Source organism: Anarhichas minor, unplaced genomic scaffold, assembly GCF_050575085.1.
Source record: "Anarhichas minor isolate MPS153535 unplaced genomic scaffold, ASM5057508v1 ptg000005l, whole genome shotgun sequence".
Lineage (NCBI taxonomy): Eukaryota > Metazoa > Chordata > Actinopteri > Perciformes > Anarhichadidae > Anarhichas > Anarhichas minor.
Window position 1 is genome coordinate 3,367,581 of NW_027466451.1, and position 21,811 is coordinate 3,389,391.

Consider the following 21,811-nt stretch of genomic DNA (forward strand, 5'->3'; position numbering starts at 1 on the left):
GTTCTAAAAGTTGACGACCATTTTCTGTATTTACCCACAAAAAGTGCTTTGAGTGGTCGGAAGACAAGAAAATATCTATAAAAGTTGAAGTCCATATAACATTTACCATATTTTAAAAGTATACGCTTATTCTACATGAACTGTAAAAAGTATTAATAAACCACAAAAGATATTAAACTCAATGAATCATCTCTTATGTTCTTTGGTATTTTTGTCACATACAGATAATGATGACTGCTGGCTAATGTGTTTGTTGACGTCTCCATCTGTTCATGTGACTCTGATCCGATGGACAGGAGCTGGTTCAGCTGAGCGAGCATTGTGTCCTGCAGTCAGAGAAGCTTCAGGAAGAAACTGGGTTCATTGTAGACCGAACTACCTTCCACCAGCGAACATGATGTGATGTTCTGTACATGACACCTGCCACACTTGGTAATGAACATTTGTAGCCCAAAAGCTCTTTTGCCTCTGATGAGTAAAGCATATCGATTTATGTAGTTTCATGTAGCGTCCAGGCTAAGCTCTGTTGCCTCCAAGACAAACAGAGGGAAACGACTTTAACAAGCTTCTTGTGAAACATTCATCCCGTCATTCTGACAACACGTTTAAGGCTAGTCAGCATTGTCTCTTTGCTTTGTTTGCTCCATTTTTGTTCAAACTTGGAGGCTTAGAGCTTAACTAGTTACTTCACCACAGACACAGCCTTAGTTGTTTTCCCCTCTTTGCATGTGTAACCAATTGGGCCAGTAAGGTGGGGAGGGTTCCTGTTGTAAGACTTCAAGAGGCTGATAGCTTAGAAATGAGTCTTAACTGGTGTTTAAGTCACCGACAGCTGTTGTGCTGGTTAAGAATCGAGCAGCAGGCCGGTCTGTCTGTGGGACCAGCAGCAGACATTAGTTCTGCTGATGCCCATGTTCCCTCCCAGGGAACCATCTGCTCCACTTCAATACAATAGAGGGATTTTCTGAAGGAATAAAATGCTTTGAACGCAACTATTTCTCTCTCTCTCTCTCTCTCTCTCTGGTTCTGGTTCTGGTTAAGGTGTCATATTTCACGGCAGGACGGCCACTCAGAAATCTTCTGCATATTTAATGATTGGTTGTTTTTATTGAAGAGTGGATCACTTCATCATGATGACTTCAAAATGATATTATCTAAGTGTGTATAGATTTGGGCCTGAAATGTCTGGCGAATGAGAAGGCTGCTGTGTTCAGTGTGGGTTAAGCCTCCTGGTTAAAGCTGCTGGAGCATGTGGCCACTAGGAAGTAAAGGCACAGATGCCTCAGTTGGTTCGGTATCTTATGTTCGGCGTAAATCAGACCACACACGACCATCCGATAGCAGGTCCTCTGGTTCTAACCTCAGCAGTAAAGATACAGAATGGACTTGTGACCCGAAAAGTTGGTCCGAAAACATTTGAGGAGTCAGCTTCAACTGTCAATGGATGTAGAGCAGAGTGCTGCAGGACAAGAAGCCACGCCTTGTAATCAGTTAATGCTCATTCAGTCCTTCCTGAGCGTCACTGCTCACCGGGACGTAATGCTGGTGACCCCGGTGACAGAGAGGGAGAAACGATGCTGGTTTCAGAGCTCATGGAGGATGAACGGAGAGGAGAGCAGCACGTGCTCAAATGCCGTTAGTCACAGGTCTTATCAAGAGAGTCAAGAGAGACCAGATCTTCTCTGAAAGTCTTTGTTCCTCTCTCACCTCGATCTTTGTGAAGTCCAAACACCACCACCACTTTATTTCACAATCACAAACTCAATCTATAAGAAGACATCAATGCCAAAGGTCACAAACATTTTGCCTACTGCCGAGATCTGAATGACGATTTCCTCCATTTAGCCTAAAGCAGCGTGCCAGGGGACATTCAGGGGCAGTGGGTGTTCTGTGGTTCTGAACTTTGACTTATTTTACACTCATTCAAGTCAACGGGGGACATTCAGATGATCACATGATCAAAGGAGACCAGAACAAAGCTGACTTAAGTCTCGCTCTCTTTCAGTCCTTTTAAGTGGAAAAGGACACCAAGGACACCTCCAACTTGACTGGATGACAGCGAATCGATGATGACGATGATGACGATGATGACGATGATGACGATGATGATGATGATGATGATGATGATGAAACAACCTGGATTCAAGTAGAAAAATAAGTGCTGCGATTTTTTGGGGGAAATCCCACAGAAATCGTTGTGCAGATCTTTTATACCTGAAATGCTTTAATTGACTTTAAGTGACTTGAATAATATGAGTATTGTTAATTATCATAATCATTATTCTCACAGGCCTGTCCTGACGATGCACAAGAGACTACATGGGCCTGTTTGTCAGAGTCCTTAATGGTTAATTGTGTCATTAAATTCATCACAAGCAGACATGTTGATAATGGTGCCGCTCCGACCGACAGAAAGAACCGGATGTCATGATTTAATGTGTGGCTGCTTTTGGGAAGGGGGGGTTGTTGTTATTATGATTATTCAATTCAATTTATTTTTGTATAGCTCAAAATCACAAATTACAAATTTGCCTCAGAGGGCTTTACAATCTGTTTGTGAGAGTCCTTATTGTTGTTATTATTATTCATATTATTAATATATTTAGTTAAACTTTGCTAGTTGTGGGCTGTCCTTGTCTGAATACGGGCCTGTGTAGAGATACTCCTGTGTATTCCTCTGTCTGCTGCATTAATGTGAGTGATTAGTTCTTCAGAGGTTCTTCAACAGTAAGAACACATTCAGCCTCTTACAGCTCTCACATAATCCAACGGGTCAGACGTAAAACACCTCGAGGAGTCCTGTTCATGTGTGCATCTCATCAGTATCATGAGTGCATTAATGACATTTATTACACACATGAATTACAATAAATACAACAGATCAAACCATGAGGGTTCCCAAAAGCATCAGAGGGCCGTTGACCAATCCTGTCAGCCTGGCCTTACTGTTCAAAGAGATTCAGGCGGAGGCTGAGGGCAGAACTTGTGCGCGTGCACACGTGCACGTGCCTGAGTGTGAGTGTGTGTGTGTGTGCGTGTGTGTGTGTGTGTGTGTGTGTGTGTGTGTGTGTGTGTGTGTGTGTGTGTGTGTGCGTAGAAGTGACTGCCTTGTATAAAACCTCTCCAAGAGGGCGCAGAGGCGCACAGCGCGCAGAGTGACCGTGCCTGTGGGTCCCTCTTTATTTTCTCCTTCGAGGCTTCTCTGCAGACTAAAGAAGAAAAAGTTGGAAACTTTTCCAGACTGGACGACCATGATGTTCCCCTGCAGCGCTCTGCCGCCTCCTCTGTACCCGAGCTCACTGCGTCCCGCTGCGGCTCTCTCCTCGCCCCTGAACCGCTCATTCCACTCAGGCTTCCTGGTAGAAGATCTCCTCCGGTTGAGCCAGCCGGTCAGCTACGTACATAGGACTTTCTCTTCCAGAACTCCCGGGGACATTCTCCCGCTCAGCGTGGGACCGTGCGGCCCATCCCGGGCGTTAGAACCCAGCACGGAGCGCTCTGTGCTTCAGAGCTCCGGCTCTCCGCACACTGCCTGCCCGGACTCCGGCTACCTGAAGTTCGGTGTTAGTGCGATACTGGCACCGTCGACACGGAGCGGTGAGTGTGAGGCCGGTGTACTGGACGACGATGATGATGATGATGATGATGATAGTTATGATTCTTATGAAGGTAGCAGCTGCTGTTAGTAGCCTAATGATCAGTAGAATATGACAAAATATGTATTTCTATTATTATTACGATATTATTTATTATTAGAATTATGATTATTATAATTAGTAGTAATAGTAGTATCTCACAATAGCCTTTGCAATATCAACTCTCCGGCTCTGCAAACTGCTGCTCCTCTCTGTTGACAAAATAATAATAATAATAATAATAATAATAATAATAATAATAATAATAATAATACATTTCATTCATTCTTACACAGACAGAGGTCAGGCCCAGTAAATTAGCGTATGGCCAATAAAAACACTGCCGAGGTGCATCAGAAACAATTAAAAAATGTTATGTTATCTGTTTTTTCAATCAATTATTTGTCCCTCAGCCCAGTTATTAAAATATTGGATATTTAAATGTTCCTTATATTTATCATTGTGATATATTTGTGTCTGTGGTATTTCCTGTTGATGTTATGAAATATCAGCTCAGTCAATGTGTTCTTGTTCCGCTTGCTCCTCAGTCCAGAGTCTTCAGACCAAGTCCTTCCCTCTGCCTTTCTTTGATGGAGGCCTTCATCCTTTCATCAGAGCTTCCTATTTCACAGGTTGGTGGACTGAGAGTCATTTTCATCTCTTTAAAGATGAACATCTCTTTTACAAGAGGGATCTGAGAACATTAACAAGAACATAAACGACACAAACGACACAATTTACAGCAATTAAAACAGTTACAAGAACCACAAACATCAGACTGTGAAGCTTAACATCTCCAAACATCACATATTCACACATTGATCCCTTTGACAGCTTTCACTTTTCTATTTACAATATATTGCACAAATAAACAAGATCAGCATCATACTGCAGTACGGGCACTATGTGCACTATGTGCACTATAGTGCACATAGTGCACATACTGCACATAGTGCACATAGTGCACATAGAGCACATATATGTGCACTATGTGCACTATAGTGCACATAGTGCACATACTGCACATAGTGCACATAGTGCACATAGAGCACATATATGTGCACTATGTGCAGTATGTGCACTATGTGCAGTATAAAGCTGCTCCTGTAGCTGTGCCTACGGTGTGATAGGATCTGAATTGTAAGTCGCTTTGGATCAAAGCGTCTGCTCGATGACTGGGATGTGATGTAATGAATGTACGTGGGGTTACAGTACAGATGTGTGTCAGACCTCCAGCTGTCTGTAAAATATGATGCATCCATATCTACCGTTTGGCACTGAACATTTGAAACTGATATTGATTAATATATGAATGAATTATTTCATGGATATACCTGATTCATACGTTATCTGTGACTACAGCTACATCTGTCCACACAGATCTCACTGAATGATGTGACAGCTCGTGAACGGTTTGAGCTGCACATGTTACCAGCTGATGCTATTAATGATGCTGATGATGATGCTGATGATGATGCTGATGTGGTCTCAGCCGTTTAGCATGAGAATTCTCTGGACAGCTTGGAATCAGCTCCGCCAATTTGAAGGTCTGTTAAGCGGCGCACTGACTGCTGACATTAGCACCAGTTGTCCCAATCTACAAATTAGTCCAGTTTGTCACGCTCTCAACAGATCAGTGCCGTTTGTCACGGTCTAAATGTGAGGCGGGTTTCTTCCCAGCTCAGGAACTCAGCGCCTCTTCATGCGCCGTCGTTTTCCCACCAAGCCCCTCTGCAACCCCACAAAGATCCCTCACCGTGACCAATAGGAGCCAAAACCACACACACATACACACACACACTAGCTCTCACACAGACACACTCACACACACATTGATTTGATTTATTTACCAATATTGCATAGCATATTGGTTAGTTGTACACATATGAACATGTAGAGAGAAGAGCTTTGATAAGTAGCTCATGAAGAGCGCTAAGCTGTGTCATTATACTGACCTGTCTTTAATGGGCCTGTAATATACTGGCCTGTCGACGGCCTTTTCCACTCTGTTCATTACAACACAATCACTTTTCTCTGTGCATTTGCAGCCCATACAAGCCTCCTTCATGCCTCATTAGAGGCAGTGTGGGCTGAGCTTTGGAGAGCCCGTCTCATTAGCATACGCTCTGTTTCCACTGCTGGACAAATTGGGGCTTTTTAACGCCAGATTTCAGGCAGAACAAGTATATTATCGGCAGCATCGGGAGCTTGTGTGCTAACGATGGAAATCAGAAGGGATGACTCTTCCCTGAGATCCTGAGGAACGTAGAAGTTTAGCAGAAATCCTGCTAAAGCAGCTTCAAAGCTTCTAGTCATAAATCACATTCAAACTTATGCGTTCAGAAACTGCATTTTTACTAAATAAACAAGAACATCAAGAAAGTATGATAGATCGATAGATCGATAGATTTCTAACATTTTAGACACATTAAAGGCACAAACAATGAAAAAGAAGCCAGAAATACCAGAAGGCTCAGTTGGTAAACACTACACGTCATCATTCACCCATTCACTCACTGGTGGCTCCTCAGAATGGTACGAGTCAACCTTCAAGATGCTAAGAAACTCTTCATCAGAGGACAAAATTAAAGTTATTAATGCAAATAATTGTTAATTAATCAAATTGTACAATGAATTGTGGAATGAAACTATTCCATCTTTAGCAGCGGATACAGAAACAACTGCACGGAAATGTAAAGCCCAACATTATGACTTATGCACTCATACTCATCATCATCATCATCATCATCCAGTAGCTGCTCATAGCGGCTGTAAACCGTCTGTGTGCCATCAATGTGTCTAAATGTTAGAAATCCATCATCTGTTGTTGATGTATGCAGTAAGGATAAAACTAAATCATATATGTAATGTTAATACCACAGTATAGTTGATGAAGCCATTATTCTCTGCACATGGACACGTAGCCATCACTAGTGATTTCCTACAGCGCACCTACGTATGTATCTGTTCAGAGTAGCTTCTCTCCTCAGGCTCTTTAACTCCGTACTTCATCCTCATCCTCCACCGTAAAATACTTTCTATTTTGTGTGTATTTACTTATGTAGCAAAATGACTTTAAACTTCATTTTGTTGCACAGTCCTGTTGTGCAATGACAATGAAGGAACCTTGTAACCTCGTTTTGATGGCTTGCTATTAGATAATGAGCTAAACTAGTTCTCCATCTTTTATAAACATAATGACGTCGATCATTTCTTCTTTGTTCACGTCTGCTTTTTCTGGGAATTTGGGAACAGCAACCAGCAGCTGTTCTGTGGTTCTGTGTAGTAATCCCATGTGTTTGTAGAATCCATCTCCTCAAAGTTGGCTACAGGGGTCCCAAGGGTCTTACAGAATTAGATTCATTGTTATTTCATTTATTTTTCATCATTAGCCAGATGCAGAATGCACGATGACAACTACAATGCAGTGTTTCCATGAGATCATATAGGGATGGCTTATGAATCTCTTTTGTCCCTCCAGCCTCGTCCTCTGTGGTTCCTGTCCCGGGAACTTTTTCATGGCCCCTGGCCCCCAGAGGGAAACCCAGGAGGGGCATGCTGAGGCGGGCTGTGTTCTCAGACCTCCAGAGGAAGGCCCTGGAGAGAACTTTCCAGAGGCAGAAATACATCAGCAAACCAGACAGGAAGAAACTCGCCAGTAAACTGGGACTTAAAGACTCCCAGGTACAGTACCCCTCAAGGACTATTTCATCTTGTCAAATGTATTGTCACGTTATATAATGAGCCAGCGCCCCGTGGCTCTCATATTGTGTATTTAAAAACTGTGAACGAGGTTAGTTGTCGATGAGGTCAGTGACATTCACACACTGCTTTTCTTCTGTCCTTTGAAGGTGAAGATCTGGTTCCAGAACCGCAGGATGAAATGGAGGAACTCCAAAGAGAGGGAGCTGCTGTCGACAGGTGGCTGTCGCCAGCAGACCCTCCCCACCAAAACCAATCCCCACCCAGACCTCACTGATGTAGGCAGCACCAACTGCCACAGGCTGGACAGCCATGAGTCCCGTCTTCACCACCATCACCATCATCTTTCCTCTCCGTCAGAGTCCGGCAAACAGTCGGAGCTCTCAGAGTCGGACAGTGAAGAAATCACCGTGTCATAAGAGGCAGACATCTGGTTAGACTCTCAAACAGCAGCCTCCTCTGAAGAGACCCCGTCAGCTGTCAATGACTCCACAAAAACTGGTGAATGGAGGCGAAAACCACAAGTGCTTGAATCTTCTCTGTACATAGCTACATCTACTCCGCCATGTCTGTACAGTGTTGTTTATATGACTTGTATATGTAGTCCAGTATATCGATATACAGTAAATAGAGTATACGGCGTTATTTTAGATATTTGTAGATTGAAACATATAAAGTGGTCTTTTCATGCATATTTGTATTCTTTATATTTTCTCAAATAAATCTTGACAAGTGTCATTTTGTGTTGTTTAGTGTCCTGCTTCATGAACTCTGTTCATAGCACATCTGATTTTAAACTAGCCATTACAGGCTGTTAGCCGTTAGCTTAGCTCTGGTTTAAGGTTGAAGACAGCTGGAACTCGTGTTGACTCTTAAACCTCATCCCGTTGATGCGTTGATGACCTGAATGCCAGATTCACTCTAATTTACTGCACATGACAGACCGAAGGTGGAACCATGTTTTAATGATGCACAGCCCACAACCTGCAGGGGGACTTGAGCTCAGTGAGTCACCAGCGAAGACCGGTGAACTAAAGTCATAGAGGAGCTGCCACTACATGACCTCTGACCTCCTACAGTGTGACACTGGTTAGCTAGCTGAGAGATGAAGTTACTGTATGGACACATTATCTCACATTGAATTCTAGTCATTGGCAGCCATAGAGAAGAGGGAGGGGGGGGGGGGGGGGGCTGTGTGAGTGATAAATTAATCCGGAGGTCTGTCAGTGTGTGAATGACGTGTAGTGGTAAATAGACTACTACTAGTCCTCCGACCACTCAAAGCATTCCCCACCAGTGGCGGGCCGTGCATTTTATACCTGGGCCTTCACTGCTGTCCTGCAGCTGAAATACCACCTTATAACCACATGATGGCGCCACAGCTATTATTCATTTTTAAGGCTGTAACTATGTACGTCTTCGTATTAAACCGTTCAGTACGAGTCGTTTGAATAACGTGATGTGATTCACTACCTGACAGCCTCTGCTGTTAAGTTTCGTTTCACGATAGTCACGTGCTCGCCCACTGACCAATCACAGCACACTCTGCACCTCGCGGCAGAGCTGCACATGGACACTGAGCGCCATGTAATGCTGACGTCATTATAGGCCGGCTAGCAGGCTCTGACACGTCAAAGAATACGCCCAACATGTCAAACTAAAGATCTGATGACGTCACCGCGCCGACCCGTCACCGACCCGACAGCAGCGCCCGCTTCAGTAACACACAGCAGACAAAAGAAAAACAGCGAACTCGCAGCTGGATTGTTAAAAAAAAAAAAAAAGACTTTATTGCCATTTTCCACTATGGATTATACAAGGAAAGCAACAATGTAGGACCAGTACACACATTCAAATTAAAAACAAACAATGTTTGTGTGTTTCTTCCTTCTTTCAGATAACTGACATGACCATCATCATAAAAACAATGATTTAATAAACAGCCGGTTCGTTAATGGAAACTTTATTTACATGAGAAAATAAAAACAATCACTGACTTCATGCCATACTGTTTCACACACACACACACACACAGGTTAGTGGAGGACAGGAAGTACAGTATTTACAGCAAACGGCTCTGCTTGGTGCTCCTGAATGAAGCGGCTCAGTTCACTTTTAGAGGGGACAGATTCAGCAACAGTGGTCACTCTGCAGAATAAGAGCTGGAGTCTTTAACCCTGAACCAGGTTTACATCCCATCCAAACACTACAGTTGATCATTTAGAGTTCGGCTGGGATAAAAAACAAACTGAAAACATTTGTCTTTTAAATTTGAGGAGGATTTAAAAGCACTGACTTTAAACTAATGCGTACCAGAGGGCCCCAAACTCCCTATGTAACACCTGTTTATAACAGACAACACCAGCATACAGCTGTGGCTTTCAGTCGCTTCAACTCAATCGCACGGCTTCATGTTGCTGTGGAAATGCAGCTCAAAGTACTTTGTGGCAGGAAAAATATCTAAAATTGATAGAAATCCGACATCCATATTTGCACGGAGCTATTAGCCACCAAACAATGCTAATTAGACAATTCTCCTTTGCTGTTACAGACAGAAAATGTTAACTTTCTGCAAGTAATCCAAATCATCAGATGCTCCCAGTGCTGAGAATTACAAACTGATACTATGACAGTGTTCAGCCACAAGGGGGTGGTCACATGCTGCATTTACACAGCTACAAGTTGAGCTCTTTACTAGCATCTCTCCTAAATCCAGCAGCAGCGACTGTGTACACCATGGTGAAACAGGAAGAAACATTTCTTTAGATTTGTTTTGTCCTGAAACCACATGAGAAGCACTTCATAACAGTTAAGTGGTTACAACTTTTAAATATGTACAAACATATTGTGCAGGGATATTGAAACAGAGAGCGGAAGAGAAGTTTACCATTTAATTATCAGAATAAAAAGTGTACATGAGAGAGTAGAGGGTGGGAGGCACCCTGAAAGAGAAAGGTGGGACGGGACGGGAGCGACAGTTTGTTCATCAAGATGGATCTGTACAGACTGAGAATTAATAACATCAAAGCTTACTGCTAGACTGAGAAGTTTGAGTAGAACATAAAAACACGTCGATGGGTTCTTTTCGGTGTGTGTCGAGGCTGAAAACCTCAGTCTCAATCTGAACGTTCTCATCTACGTCATACATATCAGATTAGGGTGCGTTTGATGTCTGATAATTTACAGGCACAGTGGGTGGAGTCAGGTTCAAACTTGAGGGTGTGTTTTGTCTGCTGCTACCTGGTTTGTTGAACTGCTTCTTATTTCCGTCCACCAGAACATGAACATAAACACAGAACGGGTTTTCTACCACCAGCTGAACTCCACAGGCTCTGAGATGAAATGAGGTGATGTGGTGCTCCTTACTGCCGGTTGCTCTTTATCCTCTCCAGACGTTTCTTCAGGTCGTCCAGGTTGGCCGCCGGTGAAGCTGAGCGGGTGTGCGTCGGGGAATGGGAGTGTGTGTTATGTTCCTGCTGGTACAGCTCTCTGGACTCTTTGAGCTGAGACAGCTTACTGTGGAGCATGTCGGTGGACGAGGCCACCGGCGGCTTGGAGGACAGCAGGGAGGACATGGGAGGTCTCTGCTGAGGCTCGTCCTCGCTGCCACCGACACCCTGCTGCAGGTAGAAAGGGGAAGACGTGGGTCAGCTGCTATCATGAGCACACAGTCAATGGTGCTGCAGCAGAAGAACACCAATTCAACTAATATTCCAAATGTCATCAGAAGCAATATGTTCAGCAGGTGTTTTGTACCAAGCACAAGTTGAACTGCTTTGTAGAGCAGCAGGAGGGAAAGGAGGACAAACCCAGCTCACATGAACTCAGATATTACTTAGTGACAGTATCGAGATTAATCATGACATTCCAAAGTACTGTTACACTGCATGTATTGATTAACTGCTGCACAGTTGATGGATTTAATCAAAATCGCTAAGAGAATTATGATCCAACTGTGTACCGACATTGGACTGATTCTGATGTTTCACATTAAACAGCTTCACCGTTCACTTGTTAGTGTTAAAAAAAACATCAGAGCTCTCTGATCAATAATCATATCTTTATCTCGTTACTTGAGCTGATATTGATCTTATCCAGAGAACAAATGATACAGATCCTCTTTTATTTAATCTAATGTTTAAAGCTACTGCCGTCACCGGCCACGGAGGAAGAAAAGCACTTTAGACGCCTAAAGTATCAACTTCTCCACTTATAGTCTGGAGAGGTCATCTGTAGTTAGAGCCAGCACAGGACCTAAAATCGATTTTATTTTGACAGGGCGCTTCTATTTTAACCGGCGCAGCTTTTTCAGCCTTTACGGCACTTGTTCAGCGGTGCAGGAAACGCACCGACCAATGCGTTTTAAATCACATCACGTGATGCAGCTCAGCCAATCAAATATGGGTATTCTGACACGTCTCCTGACTCAAGTGGGATGTACCCACACCAGGGGAGAGACGAGGAGAGAGAAGGAAGAGCAGGAGAATAACACGTGAGTCAGAGAAGTTCACATGACGTTCTCCAAAGAGAGAAAAGTGTTCAGAGAGACCAGTCTTTAACCAAGAATGGACTCTCATAGGTTCATTCTTCACACGGACAGTTTATAACCAGTGTGTCTCATATGTTCAGAGACCGTGACGATTATTAAAAGCAGTAAATGAAGCATCACTACGAGACAAAGCACAACTCTTTTTAGAGCAAAGGTACCCACTCACATCTAAATGAAGACAGAAAATAAACCTGAGAGTCCAATATGATCAGAATCATAACACATGAATTCACTGTTCAACAATGATGTAAACAGAGAGAATAGAGCTGAAACAAGTGGTTTAACAACCACACATGAAGTCCCTGCTCACTGATTTCTCTTTTTAGAAGATGAGAAAAATATAATATTGTGACTTTTTTATTGACATCACTTCACACCTGAATGAACTGAATTTAAAGCTGCAGGACAACTCAGTGAAATTCATTTTTCTAAAATAAAGTACTTTATTTTAAGATACACATTTTCAAAATCTTTCTGTTGTGTCAGTTATTCTGTAATCCAGACATTATTGTACTTGAAATGAGAAGAACATTTATTTATGTATTTCTATGTATTATTTATAATCCATCCAGTTACATTTGAAAACTGAGAATAATATTTGTTAAAATATAATTGATGTGTACTTTCTTTATTTGATTTGACAGTTGTTGACTACACAGAGACGTTACTACTACTAGGCTTCTTCAATATATATTTATATATATATATATATATATGCCACTAAATAGCGCAAGTTAGATATTATTGTAATGTTTCGGACCTTTGTCCGAGGAGATTTTCTCAATCTGGACCTTTTGGAATTTTAATCGAATACCCCTGGTCTAGGGTCAGGGATTTAGTTGCGATGGTCTAGGGTCAGGGATTTAGTTGCGATGGTCTAGGGTCAGGGATTTAGTTGCGATGGTCTAGGGTCAGGGATTTAGTTGCGATGGTCTAGGGTCAGGGATTTAGTTGCGATGGTCTAGGGTCAGGGATTTAGTTGCGATGGTCTAGGGTCAGGGATTTAGTTGCGATGGTCTAGGGTCAGGGATTTAGTTGCGATGGTCTAGGCTCAGGGATTTAGTTGCGATGGTCTAGGGTCAGGGATTTAGTTGCGATGGTCTAGGTCAGGGATTTAGTTGCGATGGTCTAGGGTCAGGGATTTAGTTGCGATGGTCTAGGGTCAGGGATTTAGTTGCGATGGTCTAGGGTCAGGGATTTAGTTGCGATGGTCTAGGGTCAGGGATTTAGTTGCGATGGTCTAGGGTCAGGGATTTAGTTGCGATGGTCTAGGCTCAGGGATTTAGTTGCGATGGTCTAGGGTCAGGGATTTAGTTGCGATGGTCTAGGGTCAGGGATTTAGTTGCGATGGTCTAGGTCAGGGATTTAGTTGCGATGGTCTAGGGTCAGGGATTTAGTTGCGATGGTCTAGGGTCAGGGATTTAGTTGTGATGGTCTAGGGTCAGGGACTAGGGAATGCATAACGTCATCGAGTGTCCTCATGAAGAAGGAGATCCTGGGATGCGCTCAAGTCCACTAACCTTGGAGTTGTTTTCCAGGCCTTGTCTCTGTCTGAGGATCTTGAGTCTCTCATAGTAAACGGCTGGTTTCAGCTCTTCATTGTTACTGCTCAGACTGAAGTCCACACCATGCTGAGGGATCACTGTGGAGATGCGCACACGTTACTATACAGGGCTGGCTTCACTGGGACCAAAGAGCCGGTGACGGCTCACAGTTTTACCTGCTGAGGTCTGGATGCGAGCCTTGCCCTCCCTCTCGGACTCGATCATACGAAGGCCTCGCTCTACGTAGCTCTGGAAGAACTGGGATGTGTTTTTGAGGAAGGGCTCCAGGTCTGCATCCGAGTACTTCTGTTTGTACTCGTACAACTCTGTCAAACCCTGGGAAGAAGATCGAACACATTACTAAATGTGTTCCAAGCCCTTCGTCATAATACTCATCTGAAGGTTTAACAAGTCAACTGTAATAGAAACATTTCCTTTAAGTTTGAAACTGCAACAACTAGTACACTGAATGATTTGAAAAATGGAGCGGAGCGGACCTCTTTGGTGTTCTCCTTGGAGCCGATCTTCTTGAAGATTTCCGACAGAATGTCACTGACCTTGGCCTTCGACATCCGATCCTCCTTGGAACAAAAGGACAGATTCACGTCACTTCAGAGTCAATTTAGAAACACCGCCACCCCAAAGACAACGACACAGTTTGTGTAAAGTCTTGACCAACACGACGGCGGCTACAGTGTGTGTAGCTCACGGTTAGAGGGCATACTCTCTCGGCTCCGCACAGTTCGATTCAGAGGAATGCAATGAGATTATAAAACGATCGATTCTTCGTGATGCATCAACATTTTTTGATACACGATTTATTTTTTTCTCACTGACTATCTGCTACTTTAGCAGCATCCTCGTAGTAAAACCACAGAACTCAGCATGTTCCGAGTCATTTGACATACAGTTTTCATAATTTTGTCTCTGTACACAACCACAATGAATTTGAAATGACACAATGATGTGCTTTGAGTGCAGACTTTCAGCTTCAGTCTGAGGGTATTTACATCCAGATCAGGTGAACGGTGTAGGAAGTACAAGACCTTTTATAGGTGGTCCGTCCCTTTTGAATGATGGTTGAAGAGAGAATCCACCACCAAGACTCACCGTACGCAGACCGGTCTTCTCGTTGCCACGGTCACTCTTGAGTCCTGAGAGGTTTCCAGGCTGTTTGACCACCCGCCTCAGATGGGCCTCCAACTCGGACTCATTACGATTCTCTATCATTGATAGGTGGTCCAGGATCTGTTGATCAATGCATCGATACAAAAGTTCAAAACTCAATAAGTCAAAATGAAAAACAGTTATCACAGCAGGTTTATTTGTATCGCACATTTCAACAACAAGGCAATTCAAAGTGCTTCACATAAAACCATTAAAAGCAGAACAATAACTAATAATATGATGGGATGGGTTTAGTGCGTGTTACCGTGGCCCCCTTGAGCTTGCAGAGTGTGTGTAACAGAGTCTTCAGGGTTCTGTGTGGGACGTCATTCTTGAGCTGCTTGAGTTTATCTTTGGGGAAGATCTTCATGAAGTTGTGGACATCCAGTAAGATCCGATCCAGGTTGATGTTGTCGATGGTCTCTGGGAGAAAGCGGATCACCCTCCACAGACACTGAACACACACAAACCGCGCAGTGTCAGTTAACGGACAGCAGGGTCAGTAAGAGGAGGCGGAGTCACTCCTTACCTTCAAGACCAGCTCACAGAACATGGGAGAGGCATTCGTGACCAAACTGTCCTGAAGCAAAACCAGCAGAGCACTGCAGAGACAGGAAGGGAAGGGTTAACAACTATGTTCTACCATCATTAAGTGTCGTTATGTTTGTTATGGCCACACCATGTCACTGTGAATTCACTCAGGGACATTCTAATAATGTCAAACATATTGGTATCGATAGACTGAACACTAAAATAAAGCACAAAACTGTGGATTTAAGAACATCTTACTTTAAAGAGGAAACTAATTCTGCACTGTACACAATCACGGGTTGTTGTTGGCGTATAGAGGCCACATCCCTGGGACCATATTTTAGTAAAAATATGTACGATAGTCAACGGCAAGAGAATATTTTTTGACCCCATCTGAATTGTGCCATGAATTACACATATGGTGTTTGTCAAAGACAGTTTTGCAATTCAAGAAAGTGGCAGTTTGTTGTAGAAACATTTTGTTTTGTGTGAAAGCGATCAGTGAACTACATCTCGTCACCAACATGGCCGCTAGCTAGCTAACATAGCTATGTTCCCCGCACAAACGTCACGTCTTTTCATCTGCCAGGAAGCAAAAGAAGGAGGGAGACCAGCTGTTGGTGTGAGGCATCGTAGCTTCAGAGAGAGACGTCTCTTACGCCGCTCCTGGGTGTCTTTGTAAGAACGTATTTTCAAAGCCTTATACTTTAACCCTTTTTTAACAAACTGCATCTTTCTTGACGAGCAAAATTATCTTTTGAATTAACAAACGTCATGTTACACAATTCAAAATGGGATCAAAAAATGATTTGTCCCTCTCCATTGACTACCGTAAATATTTTTTAGAAACGATATCACATGGTGGTCCACTGGAAGGGGCGGGACTTCGGCACTCTATCATAATAATACAGGAGACCAATTATTTGAAAGTCTGGTTCAGGCGAATTCTCTCTTCCCTCACCGAGTCACACAAGACTCAGTTCTATTACGTACGCGTTGAATAAACACATTGAAGAACTACTGGGCGGTTTGGAATAATGTTACCATTTCTTCAATCCAACCTGTATATGTTGGTCTGGTCAGACTTTTCCATAACTCTGATCACCAGCAGGTTGACTGATCTGATGACCTGCATTCCGTCTTCCATGTTGTCCATTCTGCCGTCCAGCATCAGTGTTATCACACCGTGCATCAGGTCCTTCAACACTCCCATAGATGCCTCTCGGGCCAGGGACTCCATAGAGAACAACTAATAGAAAGAGAATGAGTCATCGTCGTTATGTCAACCTCACCAATGTAGTTACTGACGTATCACGTTAGTATGTGACTCACAGAGAGCATGTTTCCGATGATGCAGCTGTACAGTTTCATGATGTCCTTCTTGTCCATCCGCTCATCAGCCATGTGCGTGCTGTAGATGAGCCTGAGCTGCATGAAGGTAGCAATGAGGAACTGATCGATGTGTCCTGACATGACTTCTGCTTTGTCCTCCTGCCGCAACACCTCGTCGATCTACGGGGACAAACCACACCTCAAAGCATCTGTGTTGGATATTCCTATTACAACAAATGCATCATGTGACAATATGAAAGGGGGGGGGGGGGGTCGCTACTTGTAGTGTTGAACATGCGGAGAGGTATCACTAGATGCTTTATCGAGTGGATTTTCAGCTCATTGTTTAGCCGTCTAAGACTTTACAGATGAAGCAGGCAGCTGTTTTCAGAAAAAAGCTCTAAAAACCCAGTGGACATTACCTGCTCAGCACCAAACAGACTAAATGGAGCATCTGACAGCAGGTTGTTGCTGCCGTTTACATTCCTCCAGATGCAAATTCATCAACCGGATGGTATTTTTTAATTTTAATCAGATCTGTTTGACCTAAATTCTACCAGCATGTCCACATCTCCACCAGAGGAAACAACACACTGACCATCAGATCATATTACCCGCTCCTGCTGCCTACATACGCCCAGCTGTTTAACCGGGCACAACCATCAGACAAAACAGATGAAGCTACAAGACTGTTTTGAATGTACGGACCGGCACATGTTCAGGGCTGACGCCACCCAGGAGAACGACATCAATCTGGAGATATACAGCGGGTAAAATAAGTATTATTTTTTAAAATAAGTATTATTTTACCCGCGGGAAGAACACGTCACCATTTTTCTCAGTAAATATATTTCTAAAGGTGATGTTGACATGAACTTTTCACCAGATGTCAGTAACAACCCAAGTAATCCAAACATACAAAGAAAACCAAACAAATAAGTTCAGAAATTAGGTTATGTGCAATAAAATGGAATGACTCAGGAAAAAAGTATTGAACAGTCTTACTGAAATTGATTAAATACTTTGTTGGTAATGACGGCTTCAAGACGCCTCCTGGATGGAGAAACTAGGCGCATACATTGCTCAGGTGTGGTTTTGGTCCATTCTTCCACACAAACAGTCTTCAAATCTTGAAGGTTCCGTGGGCCTCTTCTGTGAACTCTGATCTTTAGTTCTTTCCATATTTTTTTCTATTGGATTCAAGTCAGCTGAGCCATTCTAGCAGCTTGAACGTGTCATCATCATCATATCACTGTCACAGGAGAGTGTTCCCACCTGCTTCAAGACAGACACCATCGTCCCCACACCTAAAAGTCTGCAGTGTCCAGTCTAAATGACTACCGCCCTGTGGCACTCAGCCCCGTTCTGATGAAGCGCTTTGAAAAACTGGTTCTCCAGCTCATCAAAAACAACATCTCAGTCAGCCTGGACCTTCACCAGTTTGTAAACAGAGCCGACAGATCCACAGAGGATGCCGTCTCGACTGCTCTCCACTCGGCACCCACTCATCTTAAAATAGCAACACCTACATCAGAATGTTGTTTATGTGAGCTCAGCCCTCAACACTCCTCCATGAAACTGATCTCTGTGAACCACATTCTGCAAACTGATAGCTCGTCATTGTGCTTGAGCATCGAGGAAGAGGGACCATAACCTAACGATCAGAGTGAACGTCCATTCAGTGTGACATCGTGCTCATGTCCCTTGGTAGGATGGTTTATTTTGTTTTGCCCGAACCAGTCAGTAGCGACTTGCTAATCCACGCCGCCGATGTGACTTTGACTTGACAATGCTGCGGTCAACTTGAAGTTTCTCACAGTAAACAAAGAAACTAGTTTCTGAATGTGGACCTACATAGAAGTGTACAGCTGTGTCTATCTCATCCACACCACTTTTCATGGCTATAGTAAAGTAAATACCTAGTAGAGCTTAAAACGCTTTGATTTTATGCAAACTGATATAACCAGCATTTGTCATTATGATATATTCTGGGAAATTAAAAGCAGCCCACATTAGTGGCCCGCGGTGATGGCATCGTGTACCTAAATCCAACTTGTATGGCATTGGTAATTGTTACTGGCTCTTACTAGGTTCGTCTAAGTGGGCTTTAAAAGAAACGAATGAACGCACACAGAGCAGAAGTCAGTGGCGGGCCGTGCATTTTTTTGAAATCTGATTGGATAAAAGCTCTCCTGCAATAACATTTGGTTTGTAAACACTTTAAACACATCAGGTTCTTGTTAACAGCAGTATTCTCTTTACACAGTAGCAGTTATAACACAGTTATGATTCTGATCATAGATATTCAGCCGGTGTTCACAACTTTATCTTCATGTGTGTAAGAGATGCAATTTAAATATACTTCTTGAAAACTGCAAACCTATCTACGTCATGTTTTTATTAGTGCTGGGCAACAATTAAAATATTTAATCGCATGGATTTTTTGCGATTAATTGCATTGTTATGACAAAGTCCAATAATGAATTCAAAAGTAGTGTATTGCGCACTTTTATTTTAAAAGTACTGCTATATGAACAAAAGGGCAATAACATTTGGTTTGTAAACACTTATTAAACAAATAAGGTTCTTTTTAACAGCAGTATTCCTTTTACACAGTAGCGATCATATTTCTTATATTATATCATTCTTATATCATATGTATATTTTCCCTTTAACTCACGAGATGCAGCATGTTTTATACTTAATGTGAATATAATTCATACTTTGTTGGCATCTTATTCTGAAAACCGGATGTTCGTCTGAAGAAACCAGATGTTGTCTCACGCTAATATTTTCGCTAACTTTCAAAGTCCTTCGCTCGCTCCCGACCTGTGCTGTTTGAATGAGTTTACCGTGAATGTCAGTATATAGGTGCACTAACATGTAAGTGTCTGCTGAGTTGACCACGGAGATCTGAGCGTCTGCTGACTTTACCGCAGCAATGTCCAGTAGTCTCCAGGGAGAGCAACAGCTGGTGCACGTTGTAACACCGCTTGTCTTGCTTTTGTTTATCTAAACGTCTCTCACAAGCTGCATCAATGTAGTCTGCTGAAGACTTCCTCCACGGACTTTCAAAATAAAAAAAATGGTTAACGCGCTATAAAATAATTGTCGGCGTCAATTAATGAATGCGTTAACGCGATAATAACGCGTTAACTTGCCCAGCACTAGTTTTTATGTTTGTTAAATTCTCAGTAGTGATAACTAAATTATGCTTATTATACATATTACAAACAAAACACTTTAAAAACTCGAAAAAATAATTTAAAATGAATCATTTTTTTGGCTTTTTTGGTATTTTGGTCAGACACATGTGCAACGCTGATTACCGTAATATGTGTGGCATTTGTTATAAATGTACGTTGGTACATAGAGGGTGATAAGAAGCTGTACATGGCAGGACTTAGGACCCAGGGGAATGTAGGTGAAGGAAGCAGGAAGAGACGCCACACAAACAGCTGTTCACCGCTCGCTGCCAGTTCTTGTGTTAAAAATGTCCGCTTAATAAAAAAACAAAATTGCGTTAACGCGCGATAAAATAATTGTCGGCGTCAATTAATTAATGCGTTAACTTGCCCAGCACTAATAAAAACACATTTCACACATGCCCTGTCCTGCCGATTTAAACACAGATTCATTGTTTAGTGTTTCATTATCAGAGCAGCCACGAGAAAGCTTTAATATTGCTCTCCAGACTGCATATTGTTATTGAATATAATGACCAGCAGTAAAACCTTTTTCACACTGATGGTTAAACTCTGTAACAACATTAATCTGCAGATCACTGACTCCTTGATACGTTTTTATATCCAAAATGCTCCCACACTGATTTACTCTTTTGGCAGATATAAGGCTGGAGGACATTATTACAGCTCTTCTCTTTAACACTTCAGGTGAGTAGCTCGAGTGTCACATATAAAACAAACCAGAGCACACAGACGTGCAGTATAATCATAGGCTCACTCAGCGTCGGAAATACACGAGGGCAAAGGGCAAAACTGCCCCTAAGAAATATAATTTTGCCCCTGATATCACTAGGAGGGGCAAAAAATGCCCCCATAATTTCCTCTAATAATAATGATAATTTAATGAACTTGTCAAAAACATCGTAGCCTATATGACCCGGTCCAGTTGCCATATAATGTTTTTGATTTTGGCCTTGACTGATGTTGCTTGTGCGTGAAGAACCGAACGTTCTAAACAAATAAATGTGCGCTTCTTAATCAGACGCGAGACTGCGGTCAACTCAGCAGACACTTACATGTTAGTGCACCTATATGCTGACATTCACGGTAAACTCATTCAAACGGCACAGAACGGGAGCGAGCGAAGGACTTTGCAAAGTTAGCAGAAAGATTAACGTGAGACAACATCCGGTTTCTTCAGACGAACATCCGGTTTTCAGAATAAGATGCCAACAAACTACACATATTGCATAATGGAAATTAGATTAAATGAATTATATTCACATTAAGTATAAAACATGCTACCTGCATCTCCTGAGTTAAAGGGAAAATACACCTAAATTGTGCGTAAAGTGTCTCTATTCTTTGATTTGAGGGTTGCTGGAAATGAATAATACCTGACTGACAGTCAATTAAGATATTTTACTCAGTAAAAACTCTGAACTAAATTTGTACCTTCAAATGGCACATTTTTAAAATTTTTAAGGTGCTATAAAAATGGTTCTCAATAATTCCATACAATGACTGATGTATATGTAATCAAGGCATCGTTGACTTAATAATTGTTAATAGTTGTTTAAAACATTTAATAACAATAAATAACCACAAAGAAATAACATGGAATATGATTGTCTGATTTAGAAAACACTTTGAATCTGTAGACTACTGCTAATAGTCTTATTATTGCCATTTGATGACAATTGCTCATATACTGTCAGCCTAAATAAGTATATTTATTATTTTGAACAAAGGTTGAATGTTATTTTACAAGTTTCAAAAAGTGCCCCCAATTTTCTTTTAAATGCCCTTGGATTTCAGTCAGTGGGGGCAAAAATTGCCCCCAAACAAATATGTAAATTTCCTACCCTGGGCTCACTACTTCCCAAACATGCATCTGCACTATAATATCTTACCATTTAAAACTATTTGGACTGGCCCGACGAGTAATTGGACTGGGCATGCGCAAGACTTTTTGTTAGGCATCACTTCAATTTGGTTATTATAGAATTGTGTCTCAGTTATGTAGAGGGTTGGATTTTACATTTGGAAAATAACCAGTCTGTGCTCTGTGCTGGACAAACTTTGAGACGCTGCGTCTCTCAAACCACTTCTTTTCTCTGCTGAACTTTCTTGTGACTTATTTGGTCAACATCTACACCATACTGA

General features: G+C 42.3%; 2 protein-coding genes across 4 annotated transcripts in view; one reads left to right on the top strand and one right to left on the bottom strand.

The window, feature by feature from the left end:
* The first annotated feature begins 3,251 nt into the window (after positions 1–3,251).
* LOC142971940 (homeobox protein DBX1-B-like) lies at positions 3,252–7,756 on the top strand. The gene is made up of 4 exons (XM_076112697.1): positions 3,252–3,597; positions 4,184–4,267; positions 7,117–7,319; positions 7,487–7,756. The coding sequence occupies exons 1-4, from the start codon at positions 3,252–3,254 to the stop codon at positions 7,754–7,756; spliced, it is 903 nt and encodes a 300-aa protein (XP_075968812.1).
* Positions 7,757–9,099: 1,343 nt separating this feature from the next.
* The window catches only part of ckap5 (cytoskeleton associated protein 5), a 48,233-nt gene continuing 35,521 nt past the window's right edge, over positions 9,100–21,811 (bottom strand). For 2 of the 3 annotated variants that reach the window (XM_076076307.1, XM_076076309.1), the window contains 9 exons: positions 16,461–16,640; positions 16,190–16,377; positions 15,127–15,199; positions 14,863–15,051; positions 14,541–14,678; positions 13,928–14,011; positions 13,607–13,766; positions 13,407–13,528; positions 9,100–10,957 (listed from right to left, as the gene is read on the bottom strand). In XM_076076307.1, coding sequence (XP_075932422.1) covers positions 10,700–10,957; positions 13,407–13,528; positions 13,607–13,766; positions 13,928–14,011; positions 14,541–14,678; positions 14,863–15,051; positions 15,127–15,199; positions 16,190–16,377; positions 16,461–16,640 — 1,392 coding nt within the window. In that variant the 3' untranslated portion in view covers positions 9,100–10,699. The remainder of the gene's footprint in view (positions 10,958–13,406; positions 13,529–13,606; positions 13,767–13,927; positions 14,012–14,540; positions 14,679–14,862; positions 15,052–15,126; positions 15,200–16,189; positions 16,378–16,460; positions 16,641–21,811) is intronic. The other variant, XM_076076308.1, reaches the window with a different exon arrangement.

Coding starts and splice junctions, on each gene's coding strand:
- LOC142971940 (XM_076112697.1), top strand. CDS start 3,252: ATGATGTTCCCCTGCAGCGCTCTGCCGCCTCCTCTGTACCCGAGCTCA. Junction 3,598..4,183: donor GGCACCGTCGACACGGAGCG/GTGAGTGTGAGG, acceptor CTTGCTCCTCAG/TCCAGAGTCTTCAGACCAAG. Junction 4,268..7,116: donor CAGAGCTTCCTATTTCACAG/GTTGGTGGACTG, acceptor TTGTCCCTCCAG/CCTCGTCCTCTGTGGTTCCT.